Source organism: Oculina patagonica, chromosome 1, assembly GCF_052425735.1.
Source record: "Oculina patagonica isolate OP01 chromosome 1, crgOcupat, whole genome shotgun sequence".
Taxonomy (NCBI): Eukaryota; Metazoa; Cnidaria; class Anthozoa; order Scleractinia; family Oculinidae; genus Oculina; species Oculina patagonica.
Window position 1 is genome coordinate 33,281,115 of NC_135758.1, and position 27,228 is coordinate 33,308,342.

Sequence of the window (27,228 nt, forward strand, 5' to 3'; positions counted from 1 at the left end):
ATTAATTAGCCGATTGTTTTAGGTGATATTTACTGTTGGCTTATTAAACCGATTTAACGTTTTATCTTATCGTCATTTTTAATATCAGCCAAGAACTTACTTGGTCGTGCTGTAATATTCCCTATTTTACTACCGAGTGTTTGGAAGGTGAAAATTTTAAAGTGAAAACGAAATGCTATTTCCGGATCATGCGAAAAAATCGGGCCATTCCCGGAAGCCCCCCACATACCGTACAACACAGTTTGTCGTCATGGTATTTACATTCGAACGTAACTTTACAAAAATATGGGTTGTCTTAGACATTATACTAAAAGGATTGTTTAATATTTAAAAACGAGTATGTGAGAAAAATGTTATGTTATTCGAATTCAGTAGTTTGCGTGACAGGTGAAAGCGTGACAGGTGGCAACGTGACTGCAGGAAGCAGGTCAATAAAGTCTCTTCATGTTTTAAAGAGCTCTCATTATTGAAACTGCTGTATAAAATTAAATGTATACTATGATATGAGATGAAGAAGTATAAAATGTGTAGCAGCAGGCCAACTTATTTCAAATGGCATGTAAACTAAGCTTTTGCATAAAGGGTATTGCAACATGCAATTTGCTAAAACCCACCTCTAAGAGAAGGATGAATAGGGGTATGCAAATCCGCCAATCCATGCTAATTTTTGGCTCAATCCGTCAATCCATCACTATTTTTGTTTAAATCTGAATCCACATTACTTGAGAACTTTGTGTGGTATGGTTTCACTCCAACGGACAGTAAAAATCCGTCAATCCGTCACTATTTTCGTTTAAATCTGAATCCACATTACTTGAAAACTTTGTGTGGTATGGTTTCACTCCAACGGATAGTAAATAATGTTGTTTTCAGCCAATTTTTCAAGAAGTTTCTTTTCATTGCTTGTTTTTGCAACAATTCCGCCAACATACCGACGAAGACCGACCAAAGTGATCCGAATGTCGTTTTGAGTCCGAAATCTGCTCTAAAATTCTCAGCTTATCCGCCATCTGTTCTATTTTCGAAATTCGTGAATCCGTTCAATATTTTGCACAAGTCCACAATCTGTGCGCTTTCTAAGGCTAAATCCGTCGATCCGCGAATCTATTCACCCCCCTCCTCTAAAGTCTGTGCTGAACTGTGTAATCAATTGAAAATCTTCATACCGGTAATTTGAAATAAATTTTGTCTACCGTAATGTGGTAGGAGCCTTTGGTAGAAGGTAGTGGTGGATCTAGGGATGGGACCTGGGAGGCCAAGGCCCCCACCTTATTTTTAGGCCAAACTAAGGCCTAAAGGGCAGAAAAAAATATTTTCAAGAGGCCCCCCCCTATTTCATGGTCTGGATGATCGGCCCCCCCCCCCCCACTTACCTGAAGGTCTGGATCCAGCAATGGTCACTGTACTATAAATTGAGGGGTAACAAATGGGTGTTTTTTTAATCAGTTAGGGAGTTCAACTTTAAATTCCTGTATTTACTGTTGTTGTCTTGGTATCCTAACCTCATGGTTCAAGTAAGTTTATGCTTATCGAAGCTGGCATGGTTGGTGGTTGAGATTGCAGGTTTTCAGCAAGATCTTACAGGTTTTTGATTAGAGATTGGATGGCCAATAGGCAAGAAATTACCTCTGATTGTTCTACGACTCCATTGCATGCAATGTTGCTGATTATAGACACGTGTTGAAATTGTTCTGCGCAATGTTGCAAGAGACTGAGACTGAGATTTTATCTCTTCAACATTGCATTCAGAAATTGGGGGAAGCGTTGCATGACATCCCAACTAGCAGTTGCAAAGGAGACAATTATGTGCAATGTTGTGTGCAATGTTACACTGTGTGTTCGGGCCTTATCAAAGTGCATGATTCCCACCATTCACGTATTTGGCTCCATCAAGCAACACTTTTTATTCTTTTTCTCTTCAAATTGAAAACTCAAAGTAATTTCAGCTGATTTTAAATTCTAAAGATCTGATGCGGTCATCTCAGAAAAGTATAGAGAAATTATCTAATGTACTTAAATCTGAAAAAAATATTTTTGCCAAAACTTTGCTGCAATCAATCAATCAATCAATCAATCAATCAATCAATCAATCAATCGATCGATCGATCGATCGATCGATCGATCAATCAATCAGTCAGTCAGTCAGTCAGTCAGTCAATCAATCAATCAATCAATCAATGAGTCAGTCAGTCAGTCAGTCAATCAAAACTCACGATTACCTTATATTCATCTCAAGATTGTATAACTGGGTCGACAACCAAATCTAGCACAAAAACATAGTTATATCATGTTGGTCTAGTGTAAGAATGCGTGTTTGTTATTTCAATTAAGGTGAAAGCCACCAGCCGAACGTCTTAACTGCAGGAAGAGAACAACCAGATCCCTCAACTGGCCAACATCTGGGACCTCTACAACAGCCTGACAAGGACTACGGTTCTGTTACTGATCGACACGATGAAAATTCAACTGAAGAAAGAGCTGGGACATCGGAAAACGATCAGCGCCCACAACGCACTCCAGCCACCTCGTCTGATCACGATCATGAGGGAGCCGCTGGTTGGAAAGGGCCAGTTTTGAAAAACACAATCAGAGGTTCTGAAACACCTGCTGAAGAAAGGGCTGGGCCAACGTTAAGAGAACAACGCCAGGAATGCACTCCATCTACATCGTCTGATCATGATTACAAGAAAGCTGTTGGTCCGAAAGGGCCTGGTGTGACAAATGCAGTCAGAGCTTCTGAAACAGCAGGTGAAGAAAGAGCAGGATCATCGTTAAATAACCAGCAACGGGAAAGCAATTCATCCACCTCGTTTAATCAAGGCAACGAGAAAGCTGTTGACTCTAAAGGGGCAGCTGTGACAAATGTAGCTACGGAAAGTACTGGAGACCAGAGGGATTTGCCTGGTGGTGCAGTACCAAGTACCACTCCTCCCTCAGAAGGGCAGGGAGAGCCAGATACCAACAAAGAACTTCGCGGAGGTAATGCAGCAAGTGAGACCACAGTTACCGCTTCGAGCGCAAGCGATGCTTCTAAAGATGAAAACTCCGCTGAATCAGTAAGAGGCCCTGCCGTCCTTGAAAGTCTTAAAAGAGGTGAAAATCCTAATCCCTCTGACATACAGGGTACAGATAGTGCAGAGCAAGATACAACATCTGAGAAATCGTCAGATGATCGTCAGATGATGCCAGGTGATCAGAGAGAGCAGACAGGCGAGGGCAACGTGATGGAAGAGAGGAAAACAAGTGGCAAGGATCCACCTACTCCAGGCCCAGCGACGACATTTACAAAGCCAGAAGAAAAAGCACCAGAAACACAACGTCTTTTAGGTTCAGGCTCTAAACTGGAGGATAGCAAAAAATATGGTCAAGTAAGTAGTACCTCATGAATAACTCCCAAGTTGCAACGTTTGCTTCTTAAGATTTTCTACTGTGAGGACCACATATATACTGGCGCTAAACAAGAAGTATGTGGGCATGTTATCAAATGCACTGAATGTTGCCAAAACAAAAAACTGATTGTGAACTCTCTTTTTCAATACAAAGATTTCCAGAAAAGTTAGTCAAACGTAATTAAGTCATATATGTAGCACCCTGCTTTCCATAAGCGCCCTACCCTTCGATTCAACGCCCTCCATTTGAAAGTGTTTAAATTGTAATAAGTACAACACAGTTCTTCCATTTTAAATTATGTTTATAACTAAGTTGAAATCGATTTGTTCTGTAAGAGTTTTGAGTTGTTTTTAAAGTAATATTATAGAAACTTAAACAAGTTTACGGTTTGTAGTTTTTGGACACTTTAGATATGTAAAAGTTAAAAAATAATAATAAATATGCGCGCTCCCTCGAGCTTTCAAATTTAATTAGGGGCCCTGGGGCCTGTTTCTCGAAAGCCCCGAAAACTTAACGGGCCCGTAAAGCCAAAGCAAAATCTCAAACCCTTTGATTAAAGAGCTGTTTAATTCCATGATATTTTAAATATGAACGGAGGTTTCCTTCACACAAAGTTTCAGGCATTTACAATTCTCTGTTTTTAAAACACAGATAATTTAAAATGGCTTTACAAGCCCGTTAAGTTTTCGGGGCTTTCGAGAAACGGGCCCCTGGCGGCAAATCGAGTATTTCAGTAGTCTTTATACCTGGTTGTTAAATAATCAGCAAGGCAATTTTTGATGTGCTTTATTTTCGCTGTTTTTGATCTATCCTCGTGAAGAATTCGGGTCAAGGATCTAGTGGTCCGGTAACCAGACAGGCTGCAAGCAGAGGAAACCGGAATCAGCTCAATGCTTCTTCCGCACCAGTACCTGAGAGAAAACCCGAACCCACATCACAGCATCCTTTAAGCAAGTCAGGCAACGGCGACAGTTGCAAAATAGCTAAAGAGGTTAGACCTATATGAAAACAAAATGCAAAGCGGGTGACCTACATTTCAGTGTAAATTCGTACAGAGGGTTTGTTAGAAAGAAAGAAAGAAAGAAAGAAAGAAAGAAAGAAAGAAAGAAAGAAAGAAAGAAAGAAAGAAAGAAAGAAAGAAAGAAAGAAAGAAAGAAAGAAAGAAAGAAAGAAAGAAAGAAAGAAAGAAAGAAAGAAAGAAAGAAAGAAAGAAAGAAAGAAAGAAAGAAAGAAAGAAAGAAAGAAAGAAAGAAAGAAAGAAAGAAAGAAAGAAAGAAAGAAAGAAAGAAAGAAAGAAAGAAAGAAAGAAAGAAAGAAAGAAAGAAAGAAAGAAAGAAAGAAAGAAAGAAAGAAAGAAAGAAAGAAAGAAAGAAAGAAAGAAAGAAAGAAAGAAAGAAAGAAAGAAAGAAAGAAAGAAAGAAAGAAAGAAAGAAAGAAAGAAAGAAAGAAAGAAAGAAAGAAAGAAAGAAAGAAAGAAAGAAAGAAAGAAAGAAAGAAAGAAAGAGAAAGAAAGAAAGAAAGAAAGAGAAAGAAAGGTAGAGAAAAGTCCGTCCGTCCGTCCGTCCGTCAATCAATCAGTCAGTCAGTCAGTCAGTCAGTCAGTCAGTCAGTCAGTCAGTCAGTCAGTCAGTCAGTCAATCAGTCAGTCAGTCAGTCAGTCAGTCAGTAAAGAAGTCAGTTATTTTTGTCTATAGACCTTTCTCACTTAGTTGTTACTAATTTTTGTTTGATCATGTGCCTCGATAATTTTTCATGTACTCAAAAATGTCTTGATTACGAAATTCAAGATAAAAATACACAACGCACGAAATTGTTGAATGACATACTGTGTGTTTTTGTCGTCAGGGCTATGAGGATGAAGGTGGGATTTGGTATAGGAAGAGTGATACTCAACAAGAAACTGTGGGGAGTCAAAAAGGAAAGAAAAATCAAAAGAAGGAAGAAAAGGGGAGGAACAATGCGGAGCAACAAGCTTCGAAGTAAGTTAAAACAGATAAAGGAAAACAAAAAGAAAACAGTTGTTGTTTTCCCTGAAGCCCTGAAGCTAGCTGTCTTTGACGGACTGACTTATTTGGTTTTTACCCACGTTGTTTGCCCTTAATATAATCTGTTTTGAGCCTTTACAGATTGGAATGGAAAGAGCGCGAAAGAAACGCGCAATCAAGGAAGTGTTGGCAGTGAGATTTACCTGATCTTTTGGTTCGTGTGTTCCAAAGGCGCATCTATTTTACGAGTTCTTTAACAATCTGTAAGAATGAAACGGTTTATCCCACGAAAAAAGAGTTCTGTAGTTGATTTAATTGTAGTTGATTTAACTTTATAGCTAGACTACTTTATTACGAAATTAATTTTATTTCTTCTCGTAATATTTTGTGAATATTTTTCTACCGATCATTTCACAGAACACAGCTACCTCCAAGCCTACAGAAAGTTAAACCAGAAGATGGGGTGACTGTGGTGTTCCATGTTTTGCTTGCGACAAATTTTAAAATGGTGGAGGAAAATTTGTTTATTCGAGCACATGGTGCAGATTTGTTCGACTTTGAACATAATTGTGTTGATATGAGAGTAGTAGAGTAAGTGTTATTTATTATAAAATAGGATGCAAACATGTTTTCAACTTATGTAGTATAAAAAAACACCATGCGTGTTAGAGTAAATTGCAAACTGCAAATCAAAAGGTTTTCAGCACTGCCAGATTTTCAAATTTATCCAAGTTTTTGGATAATAAGTTCAAGTTGACTAATATATATCTACTATGTCCTCAACATTGGCAAAATCTGCCAGACTGTAATACTAGCCTTGTGGCGTGTGACCTGAACAGTGGAAGCGTGCGTCCCTAGCTACAGTAAATGCCATTGCTGCGTATTTCTCAGTGATTAATTCCTATATATCACATGCCACCTGTACGGATCATTCATACTCCGCCACAAATTAAATCTAATCAACTATTAGATTATGAGCTCGAGATTCCTATTATGGGAAAATCACCACTTATAGTTCACCACTTATAGTTCACCGCTTTAAATTGATCACATGACGCGATAGTGTTCATCCGCGGAGGGCACTATAAGCACTCGTCCGTGAATTTTTTTTTTGTTAACAAGCGGGCCTACAGACAAAATAACCCCACCAAGTTCATTGCATTTAGAGGATTTCTTGTCTGGTTTTGTTTCGTTTGTTAAATTTCGGCTCTAAATTAGGTCTTTTATTCTAAAAGGTAATGCTCATGCTCGTTTATGAATGGGCGCGCAGAAGAAAATTTAGTGGTGAACAATAAAAAATGATAGAGTGTTTTTTTATTAAGGAGTAATTTGTCACCTATGATATTACTACTTAAAAGTAATAACGATCAGTCCGCTGACAAACACGTGAACAGCGAAATTGCAATGTCATAAAAGAAAGCAAGGCGTTCCACTGCCCACTCAATGTCATGACAAATTGAGCGTCAATGATGCGATTTGGTCTGATTATCCTTTGTTTTGTTAAATGCAGAATTGATAAAAGTCAAGACAAAGACAAACTTACCCTTTTTCGTGGTCAGTTCACAATAAGCCTTGATCGGGCTCGCAAAGGCACTTTCTACAAATACGTGGTGGTCAAGAAAGGAAAGGTTCACTGGGAAGAGTTACCAGAATTTCCACCGATGGACTACTATGCTATTGTCAACCGGGCTCTTAAAATACCGGAAAATCATAGTGAACCTGGTGGTGAGTAAATATCTAATAATAGTACACTGGATCTGTGATATTCTTTGAACTTCACTTAGCTTTACGAGTTTGGATTACACTTTATGCGATTTTGGATTATATTTATGTTTTGCCTTGCAGGCATATGGAACCAATTTGACGGAGTGGCCTACGTGTACGGGGATAAAAGCATGATTTCCAGAGTACTGGAGTATTTTTCCAAGGATAAGACGATTCAGTTTCGCACTAAAGCGTTGCTGTGTTTCCTTCCAAAATGGAGGGGTTTTCTTGTGAACGAAGCAACTGAAAAAATGAATGCCACAGAGGCGTTGGTGAAACTTGATAATGTTGTAAAATGCCTTTCTAACGTTTGGATAGAGGAACGTGGTTACCGTCGGCAAAAACAGCCTTCAAATTTTGATGTCCGAAAGGTAATTTGTTAAGCTGTGATATGCTAATATGTGGCCGATTTTGTTTTTTAAAAAATGTGTAAAACAGGTCTTGGTCTTTAGGTATTGCATTTAATAATTCATTTTTTTGCTTGGGAAGTTGGCGTACTTTGCAACTTCGAGTTGAGATATGGTGTTGTGCTCGGTTCGTACCTAAAGTTGTATATTCTACGATGTAAGCTATTCGAACAATTCCTACCATTTCCTTCATAGAAACGCACCACCCTTCGCTTTTCATCGTTAAAAAGTACTAAAAATAGTTTTGAACTTATTCCAGGCATTAGTTGACCTTTTGAGCCCTAAAATGAAGGAAAACATTGCTATCTTGGCTGACTGTAAGGTGGGATCAAGTGCCCATGTGTCTGCAGTAGTTTCTTCGCTCGCCATCATTGTGCTGGTGAGAAAGCACTCCATAAACTTAAAAAGGGAGGAAGCTATTTCATTGCTGAGTTGCTTATCGCTTGAAGCGGATCCAACAGAGAAAAAGTGTTCTGCATATGAAGCAGTACTGGCCGAGTTTAGCAGTGGGCTCAGAGAGTGAGTAGCTAGTGTAAAATTGTAACTAGTAGAATCGACAGACATTAATTCCTCTTTATTTTGCGACAGCCTTTGAGTTATGTAGCCTGCCCTTATAACGGCGTTGATTGTGACCGAGGGTTACAACATTATACTCAGGACGCTGTAAAATAAGTTACAGTAGAACCTCGGTAACTCAAACTCGGATAACTCGAACAACCCCCGCTAACTCGAACTAACTTCCATTTCCCTTGGATTTGACCCCACATTTCAGTCATTTTTACTCAGTTAACTCGAACTCGGATAGTTCGCTAGCTCGAATTAAAATTCCGTTTTCCTTGATCAAAATTTGGGTCAATTTTACCCCGATAACTCGAATTCCGGTTCTTGAAACTCGCCACGGTTGCCCATTGATTAGAACAACGAACAGATCACGTATTTGACAACCATTTCCCACTCTTATCGAAAGAATGTATGATCGTGTTATAGTTTCTGACGAGATAAATTCAATTTACACTGTACTGTATACTGAAGTGCTGAAAACTCAGTAAAGTATCAATTATTAACTTGGCAAATTAAATATTCTATCGACCCCTAAACCCGAAACCCCGCTAACTCGAACTGCATGTTTTTCGTTTCCCTTCAGAGTTCGAGTTACCGGGGTTCTACTGTATTTAGAGGGTTTCATAGACTTTTATGTCAAGGACACTGCTTCAACACAGGATAAAGTACGCAAAGCCGGTAGTCAGTTGCTCATAGTGATTTAACACAATATGTTTTATATTATTACAACTATGCGAGGGTTTTTCTCACTTACTGCACTATTGGCTTTTCTAGGGATGTATAAACGTCTTTCAATAAGAATTACAGTTTTGTGTAACAGATCGTAATGCAAACACACACGAGAAAATTTGACGCTCATGTCGCATGTTCCCTATTTTTAAGCTAAGATATGAAAGTACTGCCTACCAGCTAAAGCGGAACGTCCTATGAATTTTCACGCCGGCGCTAAAAGTTAAACATTTCCCATAAGAAAGAGGTAATATTGCTTCACCTTTGTTACTTTTTCGCATTCAAATTACAGAATAAGTCTAGCTTGAACAAAAGTTTAAATTTAATTTGTGGACGTTTAGTGTAGGTTTAAAGATGTTACGGATGACTCATTTCGAAAACTTTAGCCAAATTCTTTTATAAGTCCTTCGATTGTAATCCGTCCCAATCTTTTTTAATCATTCTTCTCGTTCGTGGTTTACTTATTACCTCTGAATGTTTCAATTTTAGCATTTCAGCGCTAAAAAGTAACACGACATCACAAAATTCTGCATTTTTATAACTACACGACGACGGCGAAATTTTGGGATAAAAACAGTGCATATACATGTTTTGTGAAAAAAGTTCTGAGCCCTTTACAATATCTGAATCCACGGCATCGTTGTCGTGGTTGCTTTACTTTCCATTTCGATGGAAAATATCGCCTGCTGCCGCGCCGTCCAAAAACCGCTGACTAGAACGTGAATTGATCGCGTTGCAAGTTGTGAGAACATCGCTACTCGGTCCCAGACCTCGTTTCTATCCCCCCTATTTTTTTTGCTGTCGTTTTGCATATAATGTGTGACATAGGTCGACATAGTTCTTTCTCATTAGCATTTAGGTAGTATGCACGCTGGTATGCCGACAAATCAGGAGTCTCTGTTGTTCTTTCTCATTAGCATTAAACGATTCTCATAAGCATGTAAGAATCGAGGTTTGCGAAATTGCTCTATTGTCTCGAACTTTGACAACCAGTGCGGCCTGCGGAATCGGTCTGCGGTCGCCTTGAAAAACACCAATTATGACGTCACAAACTCGTTCCATTTCTTCCATTTTATTGCGCAGTCATTCAAAAACGTTTTCGTGAAGCCTTCGGAAATCTATTTATTTTTTGCTGTAATTCGCGCTTTAAGGCTCGGAAAGCAAAAAAAAAAAAAATTAATTTCACTCAATAATGTATAGTTTTAGTGTTTGGTTGGTTAAAATGGCATTTTGAAATTTCTGTTCATTTGACCTTTATGGCTCCATCCACACTGACCTGGACGGGGCCATAAAGTTAGACCAACCGTCCACACTGAACTGGCGTTTTGGTCATGGAAAACGGGACTTTTCAAAAACGTTCTTCAAAGTGGGTAAATTTGAAAACGCCGGCTAGGTGGTGTAGTGTGGACGGCGAAAATGGACGAAACCGGGACTTTTTGAAAACGCTGACGTCAAATAGTCATGTATTCTCTGTCAAAACAAAAGGTTTAATTTGCTTAACAATAGCTCTGTGCATGCGTTGTAACTCTGCGTGCGATGAAGCGTATCGTTTTCAAATTTACCCGGGTCAGTGTGGACGGGGCCTAAAGCTCTCAAGGAAAGAAAAAATCTAAAAAATAAATAAATACAAATGCTTTCTACCCAGAATCCCATTCGGTCTTATTGTTCATGGTTTATACTTTTCGCAGGATTAACGTTTCTTCAGTTTGGTGTATATCGTGGCATATAGATCCTTTCTCATAATTTTGTGCTTCTAAAGAAATCTATTCCGGCCCTTTGCCCACTTAGGGCTTTGGACATAAGTCAAAGAAATCTATTGTTTTTAAGACATCTTGCTGTTGGTGAACGCAACTCTAACGGAATTGTTCTTTTACCAAGGCTATAATCAGTCTTTGTTATATCGCATTCAATGTCATATTTCAACAGATCTGCCGCAAGTGCAATTGAAAGCCTTTGTAACCAGTTGATGAAGCAGGCTTGGACATCCAATCCTGAGTGGCTATTGGCTGTACCACTGTTACATTTCTTACGAGGAGACTCAAAACCCTTTGAAGAACCTGATATCGGAGGATCGCCTCAAAACCTGGCGTGGTGGGGAGCTCAGAAACTCAGCATATCAGAGTTCCAGCGATCAGACAAACAGTAAGAAATAAATGTAGCAAAAGAGCGCAGATCCAAAGTGTATTTGGGGGGGGGGGGGGGGTCGTATTGGTTCGCTATAATTAATCGTCTTTCATCCCTCTTTCTTCAAAACGTCCAACTGGCGAATCGAAATTTACGCATGAACATTTTAAAGCCGATCAGAACCCCTATCCTTGGCAACTGATTTTTTTATGTTACTATTGGCTACTAATACGTATTGGCAAGTTTCGATATTTAAAAAGTTACCATACAGCAGGGCTAGAAGGACTTCAGACCCACTTTCCCACTCAGGGTCAAGGCATTAAGTTAAGTCAAGGCTAGAAACCTGTGAAACCCATTAATTGCCGCGAAGTCCGAAGAGTAAGGAAAGTGGGTTAGTCGCGGAAAGGCCTTGGCTAGTTCTCTTCGTGGTTTGAGCGGGTATAAGGGCGGGATGAATCACACGACGAAAAAACCTCGAACGAACTGTTAACCGGGCACCACAGGCCGCCCGTTAAATAAAATTCCTTGTTAAGGTTCTTGCGTCATTTAGTTCTTGCCTTCAACATTTTTGGCAAGCCTAATCTGGGACGAGAATTGTTTAGAATAACTGAAAAACGCAATAAGCAAAACAACACACCCACCCACCAACCTGCTTAACCAATAAGAAAACAAACAAACGACCGACCGATCGGAAAACAAACCAGCCGGAAGCAAACAACTTGACAAACAAATAAATAACTACAACAATTAAACAACAAAAAAACATTCTAATTTTACCAACGCGTGACCATCGCCCACCTCATGTACAGACAACGCACCTATTTGCGTGGTAGACATTTACTTATAGACCATTTAGTCCACTTATTTACCATCGTCAATAGCTAAAAATCTCATTTCTGTTACTGTTTCTCTCATAGGGATTTTTCAGACGTATTTCCTCGTCTTGCTTCAGCCTTTGAAGTTGACCGCTTGTTGAAGAGAACCTTTCTCCATGCCATTCCTGTTTGGCAGCTGCACGGAATTGTTTCTACAAGAATCTTCCACGTTTCAGATCTGTGCATCTCTTTGGTCACCTTTTTTCCTCCTGGATATCTGAACAAGGAAAAGGTTGCGAAAAATGATTATTTAAACATAATCGCAGATACATTTTGTTAAAGTGCTAAGCAATTGATCGTGCCATGATGTCGTGATTACTTTCGGAGTACTGTCGCGTGGTCCTATTATTGCTTCAAGAAAGTTTTGTCAAAAACGGCACGTGCTCTTTTGACTGCTTTGTTGATTTATTTTTTTCTTTTTTATAAAAAAAGGTTTTGATCCTCTGTAAAATTTCACTTACATGTACGTTTTATGTCATATTGTCATTTTCTTTCCTTATCATGGTCAGAAAAACAGCATCGAGCAGTGTGTTCAAGCCATGATCAACATGCTGGAAACTGAAACTGAAACAAACAGGTTGGCTTACACAGCTTTGTTATTTATTTCACTCTACTGATTTACCCTTTTACGTGCAAAAATGTTAATTGAGCCGAGAAATCTTCAATTCTCAAACTCATTAATAATTCATCGAGATAAAACAAAGAAAATCATAACCGTGAAGGAAGTTTGGATACCTGTCTTAAGCATAGATGTTTACGATTTTATTCATCCGTTAACTCCTTAATTTTTCGTTCGATTGAGAAGATATGTTAAACACCCGAGACGGTGTTTCATTTGCTGTCTACTCACCTTTATTTTCAACTCCCTTCTCGGTGTTTGGATATCCCAATCAAAATGGCCTAAAGTATGAAACTGTGCAGGAACAAATAGCGTATATCAAATTTTACAATTTTGACGTCTACAGATAGTAACACACTATAACTCTAGCAATTATTACTAGAAAAACTCTCGCCTAGCTCTCGGGTTGAAACGGAATACTTAGCTACGACTCATTTTTACGAGTTATGCATAGGAGTATTGTAGTTGGGCGTAAGTTCACTCTGTGGATCAACTAGTCAGTTCTCGTAAACTCCCAAAGGAATAATTTTCGCTGTGGGTTGATGAATACATCACCCCTTACACTCGTGTAAAAACAAAGCCGTATATTTTATGAAATTTTGTGGCGATATTGACCATTCCTTTACGATTCTGAACTTGTTTAAGCCATTATTCATTATTATGCTCTCCCACTACAGGATCCACTACTTATCAGCTTTTTTCCCAAATAGCTTTAAAACGGAGATTGCAGAATTCACAGTTTCTTCATGTTTCAAATTGGCCGAGATTTGCCTGGAAAAGCTCCATTTCCGAGATGACATTGATCTTATATGTCTGGCAATCAAGCTTCTATTTTCAAGTATGCAACTGTGGAGAAATGTTACAATAGACAGTCAAAGTGATGACAAGGAAAACAAAATTCAAGAGAAAGAATCCCAAGAATGCATACGTAAACTTTCGAGGAAGCTTGGAAGCAAGCTCAAAGTAACACTTGATATCTACATGCCAGACAATTATCAGAGCGTTGCTCTTTCAAGCGAACTTAAGGTACGGATAGTATAATGTCTTGATCATATTGAATACTGAGTGCCTTGAAAATGGTTTTATCCATAGATAAGCTTTAACATATAATATACTCTTATACCCGCTGGAGCTAGGTTAGCGGAGGCCCACTCCCTCCAGTCAGAGAGGAGGCCTACTCCCTCCAGTCAGAGAGGAGGCCCACCTCCCTCCTCTCTACCCAGGAATGTTCACAGTGGCCCTTAGAGAAGGCCAACTCCCTTCTCTTCATCCACTGAGTACATCTCCATAGGCTGTAGGTTTTGTTACTTCACACTCCAGGGGTCCATGGGGCTAAATATTAATTAAATATTAACTGAGCACTTTGTCACCCACTTCCCCATTTTCAGCCACACGAAGTTGTTGTTGTCCTTATTCCAAGAAAAAAACAAGGGAAGGTTGATTAATTTGCAATTAGTTCATGGCTAATAATTTAAGTTAATTTTAAAATAAGTAAAAATTGTTAAATATTGATGATTTAACGACGGTAACCGAGGAATAGCAGACCGGTGTGGCGACGTTTTGACAGCAACTGATCACGCGTTAAGTGAGTCCGAACAAAAAGAAGAATAGCATTTCATTTCCATTGGCAGCTCAGCAAAACTGTGTCGCGAAGACAAGCCTGCTACTGTAATTACTACAGCCGAAACAGAAGAAGAACCTTTGGTCGCAAAGTGAAGAAAAACGATGTTCTAATTGAGGTATATGAAGAAAACGAGCAAAGTTAAAAATTCCCCTGAGTACAACGAGAAGAAAGGGGTAGCTAAACAGCTATACAGCAGACGTCTTTTCGAAGACGTTACTTGTCATAGGAATTGCGCAAAACCGTTCTGTGACCGGATCCTGCTGACTATAGGAGTAAACTTTCGTACTTGTTGATCTGTAGCGCATACATGCATTTGACTTGACCTGACTTACGGTTCCTTTCTCAAGGTGTGGAGTGTACTTCTCAAAGTTTCGGATGGCACTCAAGGATTGGAGGAGTACCGGAGATACTTGACGGAACAGTTTATTGCCCGAGCAAAAAAGGTAATGAGTATTTGCTATCAAGCCTCGCATTACCGTACAACCGAAACGGTTACGGTTATTGTCAATTGAAATTAAGGGATAGCGTTTCGCCTTTAGGGAATAATCCATGCTGAAATTATAAAAACCTAAACATACCTATATTTGCTACACTGGCTCGGTTGGTTACAATATGTAATGTTCGTGTCTCACTGCTAGTCACGCTAACTTACCGCAAATTTCTTGTACGTTTCTGCAAGGCTTAGTATTCCACGATCCTCTGCACATGGAGACCATTAGTCGTTTCTTGGTTTCTAAAATTGTTTGCTTAACGCCCAATATGGACTTCATTCGAGTGGCAATTTTCATTTTTTTTACCTCCATTTTATAACAAGTCCTAGTGCAAAACTTTTTAGACGAAAATGCGTTTTACTCACATATTCATTTGTATGCAAATGCATCAAGCCATCCCCCCTTCAGTGGATCGTTAATTAATTAAAGGAGAGGCAGAAGACGCCTCGGAAGGCAACTATCGTTAACAAACGGATAAATATCGCTTGGAGAATATCCTCTCATATACTTCAAGTTTACTTGGCCTTTTTGAGAAATCATGCAAAAGCAAGCATATTTGCGGCGTCCGTCCATTTGTAGACCAACGTTTTAGCCACTGTAAGGTACGTAGCATGTTTTCACCGTGTCATTTATTACTTTTGTTTTAAGATGAGAGAAACCTACCTTGTTGAGATTTTTTGTGAACTTAACCTGGAAGGATACGACAGAGCCGTTGGGGAATCCATCAGCAAACTTGCTTTTGAAGCCGTGGAAAATATTATAAAGGTAAATCGGTACTAGCCTACCAACTTAGCGATTGATACCTCTAGCTCATTGAATACTATGATAGCCACTTTCCTGGTCTGTTTGTTTATTTTATCATGGTAACATGTTGATTTATTTTAGTCACGACAGGGTGCAGACGCTGACCGTGCTTTTATACATTTAAGCGGCTCAAGTCTACGAGGTGATGCAGGAGGAGTAAAATATGGCGAACTTTTGTCAATGTTGCTTACAAAATCCTGGCCAAAAACGTCTCTCTCGAAAAACAGGTCTGGCTTGGACCCTGGTACTGTGGAGTTTCTTCTCACCTGGAATCCGATGGCTGGATATTTCCAATTCTTTGGTAACTAATTGCGTGTTACTTTCTTCTTCAATACTAAGTCATAGGCGCCATACATGTACAAATGGCTGGCCGGTAATTTTGATTTTGACCAAACTTTTGGCCTGATAGGTTTCCGATTGTAGAATGACACGTAAATAAGTAAATAAGCATTGCAACATGTACTTTCTTGTTCAAAGGTTTCTCTGGAAACTGATAAGCTACCCTTAAGGTCTCGCTTTTAATCTTTTCTTTAAAACTTTTTTAATTGATACAGTGAAACCTCGATTTAACGAACCTCTCTATAGCGAAGTCCTCGATATAACGAACGATATTCTTCGCCCCAGTAATAGTAAAATGTATGAGAAAGTACCTCAATATGACGAAACCTCGTTATAGCGAACAAATTTCGCCAGTCCCTTTGCCCTTCGTTATATCGAGGTTCCACTGTATTTCAAAATTTGAAAAGATTAGTTCTCTTTGAGAAAACAGAGTTGGTTTTCTACCATTTGCATCTTGAATAACATTGTACAATATAAAACTAGTCTGGAATGCTTTTTAACACTACGTGTGATACATGTCTACATAAATGTTTTTTTTTTTACTACAAAATCTTTTCTTATCCAACAATTTTGGTTACTCACATCTGATTCTTAAAACAGGAGATGAATCTGGAAGAGGAAGCATTTTAACAGATGAAGGTCAAGAAACGTTGTCAATGGCTCAATCAGTTCTGACGGCTATTGTGGAAAGCATATCAAATGCCTCGGTGACTGTAGAAATTTTAGTTCTTTTACAGAAATACAAGCAAAAATTCTTGGAACTCTTGAAAACAACTTTCTCCAGTGCCAAAGGCGAAACGAAAGGTGAACGCAGAGGAGGAATGTGCAAAAAGCCTCACTGAGAGAATCGAAGAAATTGAGGAATTTCAAGCTGTAAAGTTAAAAGTGGTTTCCTTTGCCACCATGTGTGATTTGATTCAGCCAGGTGAGATTAAACGCAGAAAAAAAGTTGACAAACGCGTTAATGTCGATAAAATGTTCTTATCTCACTTGACAAATTACCGAATAATTTTGGATATTTATGGTTATGTGCATGTATGCTCAAGAAAGAAGTTTGGGTCTAAACCTGTTGGCTTTATCCAAAGTTATATTTATATAAATACTTTTACTGTATATAATTCCAGATCAAGACCTTTAATCAGCGTAGATAGTTGAAATCAATGTTTTCTTTCTCTCCAGTAAATATCGCCAGTATTAAAGAAAAGTCTCTTCAAGATGTTTCCCTTTGCCAGATATGTCATTTGTGCGAACGCAAAGGCGACAAGCACATTGAAGTGAAATTCTTTGAGCTACCCTCAGTGGCTAAAGGAGTTTTCTCGCCACTCCAAAACGTACAGGAAAGTTTAACTTTCCAAGATCTTTGGACACAGTATGGAAGGAAAGCACAAACAGCCAGAAAGAATGACGAGGCAAGAAAGCCACATCTTAGCATCGCCGAAGTCGTCGAAAATGTCTGGAAACCAGCCTTCGAAGATTGGAACCAACATGCCGCTAGCGCCATAGATGGAACAATTACTCTTGGAAATGTCGACAAGTTCTTTGACAGCTACAAGAACCGGAGAAAAGAACTTGAGCGAGAGCTGTTGCGCATGTTTGAACTGAGCCAAAGTCAAACTGCCAGCAGTGCAAAGAAACTGAAAGCCATAGCTGCGGAGCGCACTGTTCAAATACAGCGTTACCAGCAGCTTGATCAGTATGCAAGTGCTGCAGACACAATCTGGGAATTTAAGGAAGCAATGGGCTTCACTGGGGACTTCAAAGTTATTGAGGATCTACGTAATCAGGTATCTTCACTTACCGTTATTGCTGTAGCACGTAATCTTTTGCAGCACAATACTAGAGGGTGTTTTTTGGATAATTTGTTCGTATCTCGGCAAGATAGCAGCCTGTACAAATCACGTGGGATATTGAGTCTGAAAGTTGATATATAATTTATAATGTCCATATCGTGTTTCAAATCAAATTGCTTACATACGCAACAATTTGATACACTCAAAGTGCATGCTTTTCTCGCGAAGGTTGTGAATTGATGTTTTTTTTTATGCCGACCGTCTTAAATTTGAAATTAAACTGCTTTAATGTAGTCGTTACATTTTTGCAAACCTTTTTCTCTGCTTTAATCCGCGTAAACAAATGTGTTGGTTTAGTTAATTTTACTGTGAGAGATAGTTATAACGCCCTGTCTTCTTTTAAACTCTATGATTTAGTTGTCAGTTGAGTTCAAGCAAAAGCCCTTAATTAGCATTGGAAAACGATTTTGGGAAGCTGGTCGAGCACTAGATTGTCTGGATGTTGGTAAAGCTAAATGTTTTAAAGCTGTAGTAGACAGCAGGCGGCTGGTGGAGTGGCTTCGTACTACCATCACATGTAAGCACAGTATCTGTTATTTTTATTATCATTTATATGCCAGCAATTGACCTTCAAACGGCTGGGCCCTTCGATGTTCTTTCTAAAGAATTATTTAAATGATCTTTTGTTAACATCGAGTAATCGTGCATGGGACATGTTTTGCACTGGTTTAGCTCCTAGAATCTTGGACAAAACTGGTTGAAACAAACGCATTTAACGCATTTTTCATAAATGCCCTGACCTGCAAGCGGGTAGAAATATTTTGTCCCCCTCTCCCCCTACTCAATGTTGTTTCTTGAGGTTTGCGGTTCGACAGGCTATGTTTCGAAAACACTACAGCATTAACTATACAACATTGAAGATGGAGGGGGGGGGGATTGCAAAACTGAACTCTGTTAGCTAAATTAGTGGAAATTTGCTAAGTGTTTGAACAGTTTTGTCCAAGATTGTAGAAGTAAAATTGTAAGAGCAGCCATTAACTCCTTAATGCTTTGAATGGTCTCACAGCAACCCAAGAGCTCAAGGTTCTTGTTGACCTGGCCTTAATATCGGCCGGTGAAAGCGACATGGAAACTGACCGGATATCCAGTCTACATACAAGCTGCTTGGGTTTCGCTCCATTGATCTTTGACCTCAGGGAAAGTGAAGAGCAAAAAGTGAACTTTGACCAACTGGTGAAGGCTTGTGATCCAGTCTGGAAAGCGGTAGAGACGGATCACAGATTACCCCAAAAGCTAGTAAGAAGTGAAGTGTAACTCTGTGTTTTTCCCTTATTTCTTTGTAACTATATTTATCTTGTCTTTTGTTATCTTTCACGTGCAGAACTTGATTAAGAACGCTAATCAAAATCAGGATATCAGCAAATCTTACTTGCAGTTGTAAAAGGTCCTTACTCTTTAGCAGTATTTTTATTGATATTTGTTGATTTTATAAGCTGAAAAAAAAACAGACTATAATATTTTTTTAATCAATCAATACAGATACACTATAGCAGTTTTCACGTTACTCTCTTTCGCTAGTGATTGTTTTCACTTCCAACACTGAAATCCGCCCAATTAACTAACTAGTTTGACTTTTTCATTTATTTTGTTGTTTATAGTATGACACGAGCAGGCATCTGGAGTGGCTCAAGACCGTCAAAGAGTCCCATGGTTCAGTTGCTATGACGTCTTTGGTTCAGGCTAAAACAATTAACTCAAGTGGTGTATATGTTGTGGGTCACTTAGCCACCAAGACTGACCTGTCGACAGAGCAAGGAAAGCGGCTGTCATTTCATAATGTGATCCAACTAACAGTTCCCACAAAAGATGGAAGCGAAGAAGTGCAGAGAAAAACGTACTCTGTTGATGAATTGAAAGATTTGCAGAGTAAATTAATGTTGATTGCAGGGAAGGCTGAAAAGGGAAAGGATGAGGTTGAACAATTTGTAAAGGTAAGTTAAAAACCAAATGTATTGAGTAAATGGAAGTCTGCATGGAAATGTAGTGAGAACAATCGCGAGACTATTGGAAACATTCATGGACGAGAAACAAACAAGAAAGTCTACGAAGTTAGTTGGCCGACAAACCCTATGCCAAGTAAACTTAATCGTACTTAACGGGCACACACAATGTTGGTAAACTTTGAAAGGTCGTTTGGTGAAAAGTCCGTGAATGTTTGAGGAAATTTAATGCGAGACCTCTGATAAGCGATATGACAAACGATTTGTTCCTTTTCAATAATTGATAATTGTTAACTTGCAGAATCTTGAGGGCGTCATGCGCCTAGCCACGGCATACATAAACCTTTCCGAATCTGGCTTTGTTCATCTCTTGCATTGGAACCGAGAATTTCACTGTTGTAAAGACCAACTCGAAGGCGAATCCATCGCAGAGGAACTGGCAGCTGAAAGTACATCCATGGAAAATTGTTACTTAAACTGGAAGAATAAGGTCAGTGATGCCCGAAAGGAGTATCGGGAGTTGAATTTCTTCACCACTCAGCAGTTGATGCTTCTAAGGAAGGAAATAGCCGACGTTAGCAACAGCAGCGACCTACTTGTAAGCAACCTCCAGGTTCTCACTTTGCTGGAAAGTGTCCGTCCAAATTTAGACCCCGAACAGTTAAAATCGGCAATACAGCGCGCTTTTAAAGACACCGACCTATTGGACAAGATGAAAGACACTGCTGATCTGCCATCATTTAGTCAGGTTCCCTCAGAAGCCGAATTTAGTACACGCAGGTCAGTATTTGATAACAACAACTACGTGAGTGCGAGCCCCTTGACGGTTGGCAGCACGTCTCTAGTACAGGCTGCTTCCATTAAGAAGCCGAAGCCGAAAGACGCTTCAAAGATCGAACGGTTCGTAAATGCAGCTACAGATGATGGTTACTCAGAGCAGGTTGCCTTGGCGGCTTTGGCAAGTCTAGGTGTTGATGCAGATGAAGACGACTTGCTGTTGTGGTGTGTCGAAGAAGCCGACGATGCGGACATTGAGGCTCTTTATGAAGAGGCGAAGCAAAACCCAATTATTGCCCGAGAAATTTTCTCAAACGGAGAGCTTGATGAAATGCAAGTAGAGGATGAAAGGTACAGGAAAGAACGTAATTTATTATGTATTGATGACAAGTTACCCTCATATGAGAATGTTGCTCTAAATGTTTGGTATTCTTAAACACCCATGTTACTTTTAGTTTTAGTGTTGATAAGTTCTCGTTAGCTTCATCAAAAGTTATTTTACCTGCGACGACGATGAAATTATTTTACTCTTTGTTGCTTCTAAATCGATGTTGGGTATAATCGAAGCAGGTAGTAAAGGTTGGTTATTTGACATTGTTTTTTAGCTCAACCGTAACCGAGTCAGGCGAGGTGCTCGAGCTTTCATCCAAGCTCCCTGAAACCACCGCAGACGAAGAGAAAACCAAAGACGATGATAATGAGGCAGAGCTCAGCCAGTACCTTACTCTTGCTCAGCTGGGGAACATCCTTCGAGAGCTGTCAGTAAAGGGTACGAATGATAAAGATTACTTAGTCTGATCAGCTCTTAGGTATAGAGGTGGATTAGAACTCACCAATTATTTCTGTACACTGCACATCACCTTCTATGTAACGCTTGTTGCGGACAGATCAACTGGCCTGGTTCTAGTGTCATTTTTTTCATTTTCTTATGAAGCTTCAGTGCATTTCATGACAAGAAAGTATTAGCAATGTAATTGTTTGTAGACCCTTAGGGGTTTCAAACCCTAAGTAAGCTTGAAACTGTACAGTTGAACACGTGGTTTTCGCAAACATTTTTGGCAGTCGAGTTTAGTCCATAGTTGATCTTCGTCGCTGGTTTACCTGTCTTGCAAGGCATTCATTAAGAGAACTCTTGTGACTTTATTGCCAAATTTGCTGCCAGTATGTAAGCAATTAATTTATATTCATTCGCTTCTATCCTTTTTAATTTTCAGCCCGTGAACCTTTCATTAATGCCACAATTGCTTCGAGTTGTCGGTTTATCTCAAGAAGTTCATGATTTTCACATATATTTGCCTCACTTGCAGGTAAAGAAACAACACCTCGTACCTTTCCAGCGTTCCTGAAAAAGGGAAGACCTAACCTCATGCTTGTTCCCAAAGGTAGTAAAAGTGTAAACTAACGAAACTGCATGTAAAACACGATCATAGAAAATTTGAAATTAGTGGCTTCTAACTTAGTGGACACATCGCCGTGGTGTTGCCGTCTATTTTTTTCTTATCCGTATTAAACTAGTATCATAAATCAGAATATCAGGTTAACGTCTGTACTTTAAGCAACGTTGAATATTAGGTACATGTTACTTATCAAACTGTGCGTTAAGACAATACTGTTAAGTAGAAGGCTGGTATCCCTAAGGAATTAGGGACACAAGGTTAGCGACAGCTTGATGTATTCATCTTCGTACCCCTTTTGCAGATGACGTCCTTGCCACCGTCCTCGCCTTGTATATGCATGACAAGAAGCAGCCTTTACCGAACCACGAAGAGGTGCTTATTTGTACTCCTGAAACCACCACAGAAGAGGTAACAACCAAGAAATGTTTTTTTCAAGTTAAAGTTTCGTGATTCCTTACCAGAACCTAGCAGCTTAGGAGGCTGACTCTTAACTCCTACCAGGAGAGTTCGATAGTCATTCCTTGCAGGTTTACCTCCAACATAAGACGCGGGAACGTCTCGTTTATACCGCTAATCGTTTCTATCTTTTTTTGGTTTGGATGTAGATCGAATTGTTGTGGAGACGAGCCACGGGTGACGTAGACGGCCGATTTTACTGCCTTGTTCATGCCGATCTTTTAGACTTCTCTGTCAGCAAACAAGCAGTGGACATGCTTAGTGTAGTCACACAGGGGCTCGCAGGCAAGACTGGAGAACGTGAGTACGCCTAAATTTCAATGAATTTCTTTGCTAGGCATATATTGCTTTTTTTAAGGCTTGGGCTAGGCAATTTTACTGTAAAATGATACATATGAATGAGGTGCGATAATACATTTATCATTACTTTTCAGACTATGGCCTGGTGGTAATTTGTAGTAGCGAGAACGAGGACCGTGCCAATGTAGTCGCTGCCCTTGATCAGTACCGGGTTGCCGCTCCACCTTGCCCTTCGCCAGGCGACCTTAAAAGCTACCTCAAGCATCAGTTCCGCGCCCCTCCGTCACAGTATGGGTACATTAACAGCAGTAAGATAACCTGGACTACAGCAGGATCCTTGGATCCAGAAAAGTGGGTTTTGCTTATACAATATGGAATAATTATTAAAAATTTGGTTACGAAATATCACCTTTTTTGTTTGCATTGAAATCTTACTGTTACTAATTTCTTTTGTGACCTCATTAGGCAAATGAAAATCTTAACAGCTTATTTACTGTATTTTGTTTAGGCTCTGTGTCCGAGTCGTCTCATCAAGACGAGGAGGTTTGGGAAAGACGCTGCTCGTTCGTCGTCTAACAGATCAGCTGCCTAACCTAATAAACAACGACATGGTTTTGAAAAATTTGCGCAGGCATGACTCCAACACATCCTTGCACGTCACGGTTCCACTCCACGGGAACTCCACAGACTCGTCTATGCTTGTAGACTCTCTTTTGCCGCATGCGGTGAAAGCCAATGTGCCCTTGTCACGTGTATTTCATTTGGATGTATCACCTTCGGTAAGATGTACAAAGCGGCGAGAATGAGAATTTACATTTGATCTCCTGATTGTAAATAAAACGAGCCTAAATTAAGTTATGAAGGTTGGTGAAAATTCACGAGACGAAAAAAATTATTTCTGCTGTTCTGTAGCTTTAAAAAGTAACAACTTTGAAAAAACGCTAGTGTGAATATTAAATAAGTGCGAATTTATTAAATTACATTATCTGAGAGGCTTACTAATGACTATCAAAAGCACAAAAACATGACTTAACATTTGTCCAAGCTGGATTTTTCCATAATGCTAAGTCGTTTAAAATCGAGAAGACATTTTAGTACCGTTCTGCTTAGTTTTATGTTGATATCCCAATGACACAACTAATTCAAGAATGTATCCGCGCTTGGTAGTCTTGTGTTAATACCATGCTTTGTTTGTAGATGAGACGCGGGTTGGACACCCTTCTTTTTAACTTACTTATCCTTGGCTGCCTTTGTGACAAGATGGGAAGAGTGTGGAGAAGGCGAAGCACAGACTTGTACATTATTGAGATTACGACGGCTGCTCCTCTTCCCATGGGATTCACAAAAGAAGAAGAGGCTGAAAGTCAAGGGGTGAGTTAAGAAGTCCAAAAGGAAACCTGATTCGGTCACTTTTTTTTTGGAGGCAACGGTGGAAAATTATTTTGGCTTTTTTCCTCTTCCCTTTTTAGTGCAGAATGCATTGTGATGGTTTGTTGGGGCGTCGTCCGCTAACCCCAAGCCCAAGCCCTAAGCCCAACCCCAAAGCCAGTGTAACTGTATTAATTCAATTAATTATTCCTGTGGGGGGTTGGGGGGGGAGCGACCGACCCCGCGAGCACCACGACCGAGATCCGGGGCCCTCCGTACCCCGTCCAGGCGACCGCCGTGCGGTCACGTTGTGCCCGGGGGGGGACGGCGGCGGCGACTCACAGGGGCCCCGGCGCGACCGGCGCACTGCCCGCGAGCGCGAGCCAGTTGGAGGAAGACAAAGCCGAGGGGGAGAACGAGGGCCGGGGCGGACACAATGAGACACGAAAGAGATGACGGAAGAGGACCGGGGACAAGGCCAAGCAAGTAAAAAAGGCAAACACGAACAACCCGTCGACCCCACTGCACTGTCTTGAGTCTCTGAGTTATATTCAACATAATTTTCTTATTGAATGCAATATTTAATTTTTTTAGAGGCATTCTGGGAGATCTTTTATGTCTCAGCGACCATTCTACGATCTGTTACCCACCATTGAGTGTGAGACACCGAGGACTGTTCAGTGCCGTTTAACAGAAAATCCAGGTATGCAGAGTTACATGCAAATTTAGTTGCAGACTTTGGTGCTTGATGGTTCTTTTGTAATTTGTTTTACAGATCCAAACGACATAAATCCTGTGTTTGATGTCAAAGAGTTTCGAAACGCACCGTTCCAAAGGGTTTATCAATATCTTAAACTGTCGAGTGAAGGAAAAAGTCTGGACAACTTCACTTTTTCTCCTGGGAATATTGATGAAGACCGAAAAGCATGTCTCGCGCTCTTGCTAAGGTTTGTAAAGTTGATATTTTGACAGACCTCCTACATCACACTAGATCATTAAAGGATTCCACTCGCTATATTTTGTCACTTGGGTTCCATTTTGAGACAAAAAGAGACCACGTTCATTCGAACATTTACTGAGACGATGCCCTTAAGGAACACTTTAGTTTTTGGACATCCGTTAGTAGCTATTCCAGGCTGTAGACATTGCTGTATGATTGACTAATACACATGAGGAAAATGCTGCCTCAATATAAATTCACTGTCCAAGAAAATTTTGACGTTGTGCATAATGGTAGTTTCCTTTTACAAAAGTGGTGGGTAAGAGTGAAGATCATATTGAAACCATATAAGGATATCCTTAAACCTTATCATCTTAAACCATTCCTTATAAAAATTATCCGTCATACACGTACTTTAGGACCATAATAATCCTTACCGTTAGCTGCATGTAAAATCCAGTTTTTCGGTAGTGATCTTCTGTGGTTAATGTTGCTTCGAATTCTCTTTGAACCTATTAAAGTTTAATAAGCTGACTGGCACACATGCACAGTGCATGTGAAAATCTTTTTCAGAAGTATAGAAACGCACTTTTCAATTTCATAACTGCTTGTAAGATAGTCATAGGGCTCATTCATCTTAACGGAATTGTTTAGATGATGAAACAAGTTACTGCGACAACAGCGTATCAGTGAAATCTAAACTTTTAAGCAGGTCATAATCAGGTCTACTTCAATTTATCACGCAGAAACTGCGGGATTCCAGATCCTTCCTGGTCAGAAATACGTCACTTTGTGAGTTTTCTGAACTCCCAGCTCAGAGATTGTGAACAGAGTTTCTTCTGTGACATGCAGCTGATGCGAACTATTCTAGCAGGACCTGACGTGCTGAATCTTGAAGGTTTCCGCTCCTTCGTCGTGCGTTTCATGATACAAATGTCGAGGGTAAGCTTCTTTATAAAAACTGCAGGACTCTGACCCCATAGAATGATTACCTGGGTATTGCTTTCGGTCAACTGGATGATATTTTTTTTATTTTTTCATTTTTTTACGCTGAGAAGTCCGTGATCTTACTGACGCCGCCTATACGCAGTTAGTGAAAAACAAATCAAACAAAACGCAAGGTCTTCTCGGCTGAATGGTGTGGAGGCTCAATTGCATTATTGCAACGCAACGAGTTGCCGTTCTTGTACACAGCATTCAGACGTGCTGTAGCAGGTGTTTGTCTTAACTCTATCTAACGTCGTTTAAATAATGTTTAATGTTGGATGGAGGTTGTAGTTTTCACAAGTCTCAGCTTATTGTACGAGTTTGGTGTTAATATCCTTGCAGGACTTTGCCACTCCGTCTTTAACAGAAGAGAACACTGTATTCTTTATGGGCGATAACGCGGAACTTGAAAGAAGGGAGATTGAACAATTCCAGCTAAGAAGACGTTGGGAAAGCAGGTGAGGACCGTTTGATTTCTGCTCAAATGTCGCATTGCAGAATTTTACATAGCCTGCAGTGCAAGCGTTTTCTGTAGGTGCGCGAGTTACTTCATTGCTTTGCCATTGATAATTTCAAGGCACCAAATCGTCTTTAGTAAAGCTAATCCATTATGCCCTCATTTGAATGCAAATCGACAGTTAAAACCAAGTTATTTGAAGTCTTGCAGATGACTTTTACCGACGATCAAATACAGATTCTTTGCAAAATAAATGTATTGCATCGTGTAAACCAACATTTTTAGTTTGATTTAGTGGATTTCTTGTAAACTGATTGAGTGTTAATTTCCAATTGCGTGCGTGGGACATTGCGCGTCCCTGCAGAAATTGGAAGCAACCTCGGCTTCATTGAAAGAAGAAGCAGACCTAATCCTTTACTAATAAAGTACAATAACCTCAGCAACCGCAACTTCAATGGTACAACTTAACAAAAATAGTAGTTTCTACAGTTAAAGTGTTTCAATTGTTATTTTGTCCTTCAGTCCTCATCCATACCTGTTCTTCAACCAAGACCACATCACTATGACGTTTCTTGGTTTCTATATCAATTCGGGTGGCGATCTCGTTGACCCGCAAAGAGGGATAACTTTGGAGAGAGGTCTGATGTCTAAACAACTGCGAAATGGACTGCACGCCCAACGTGTTGACTTTGCAACAAACACGGAGAATTTGAAAAAGTAAGTTATTAAAATGCAACCCAGTTTTCAATGGAGTGACTTCACCTTGCTGTAGATTCAGCATTTCTGGTTATTTATATGCAATAATGTTAAAGACGGATGGAGGGTGCTTTTCGGTTCACGGTCACTGAACTTAATAAATTACAAGGCAATCCAATGTGGAATGGCTTAATTGATTACTTTATGAGCAAAAAGCTAAAAAAGGGGGCAGAGGGATACGACTTGTGAAACAAGATGATCTTTCGTTTTGTCTTAATTTTACTTCATTTGCATAATTACAGGGAGGAGAAGATAGATCGGTTGTGCTCTGTCATGGGTGTTAATTGG

General features: G+C 39.8%; 1 protein-coding gene across 1 annotated transcript in view; it reads left to right on the forward strand.

Annotated features, from left to right (window-relative positions):
• LOC144665386 (E3 ubiquitin-protein ligase rnf213-alpha-like) overlaps positions 1–27,228 on the forward strand; it is a 64,193-nt gene that overhangs the window by 604 nt on the left and 36,361 nt on the right. The window contains 34 exon segments of the mRNA XM_078526639.1: positions 2,332–3,368; positions 4,211–4,381; positions 5,236–5,369; positions 5,793–5,966; positions 6,886–7,100; positions 7,221–7,510; positions 7,806–8,065; positions 10,763–10,978; positions 11,878–12,067; positions 12,345–12,412; positions 13,165–13,480; positions 14,426–14,521; positions 15,218–15,334; positions 15,455–15,674; positions 16,313–16,478; positions 16,480–16,637; positions 16,892–17,496; positions 17,920–18,079; positions 18,569–18,798; positions 19,161–19,493; positions 19,804–20,630; positions 20,885–21,048; positions 21,587–21,661; positions 21,978–22,084; positions 22,282–22,432; positions 22,567–22,783; positions 22,941–23,211; positions 23,630–23,803; positions 24,395–24,503; positions 24,576–24,747; positions 25,487–25,682; positions 26,070–26,185; positions 26,707–26,901; positions 27,183–27,210. Of these exon segments, the coding sequence (XP_078382765.1) occupies positions 2,332–3,368; positions 4,211–4,381; positions 5,236–5,369; positions 5,793–5,966; positions 6,886–7,100; positions 7,221–7,510; positions 7,806–8,065; positions 10,763–10,978; positions 11,878–12,067; positions 12,345–12,412; positions 13,165–13,480; positions 14,426–14,521; positions 15,218–15,334; positions 15,455–15,674; positions 16,313–16,478; positions 16,480–16,637; positions 16,892–17,496; positions 17,920–18,079; positions 18,569–18,798; positions 19,161–19,493; positions 19,804–20,630; positions 20,885–21,048; positions 21,587–21,661; positions 21,978–22,084; positions 22,282–22,432; positions 22,567–22,783; positions 22,941–23,211; positions 23,630–23,803; positions 24,395–24,503; positions 24,576–24,747; positions 25,487–25,682; positions 26,070–26,185; positions 26,707–26,901; positions 27,183–27,210 (7,958 nt within the window).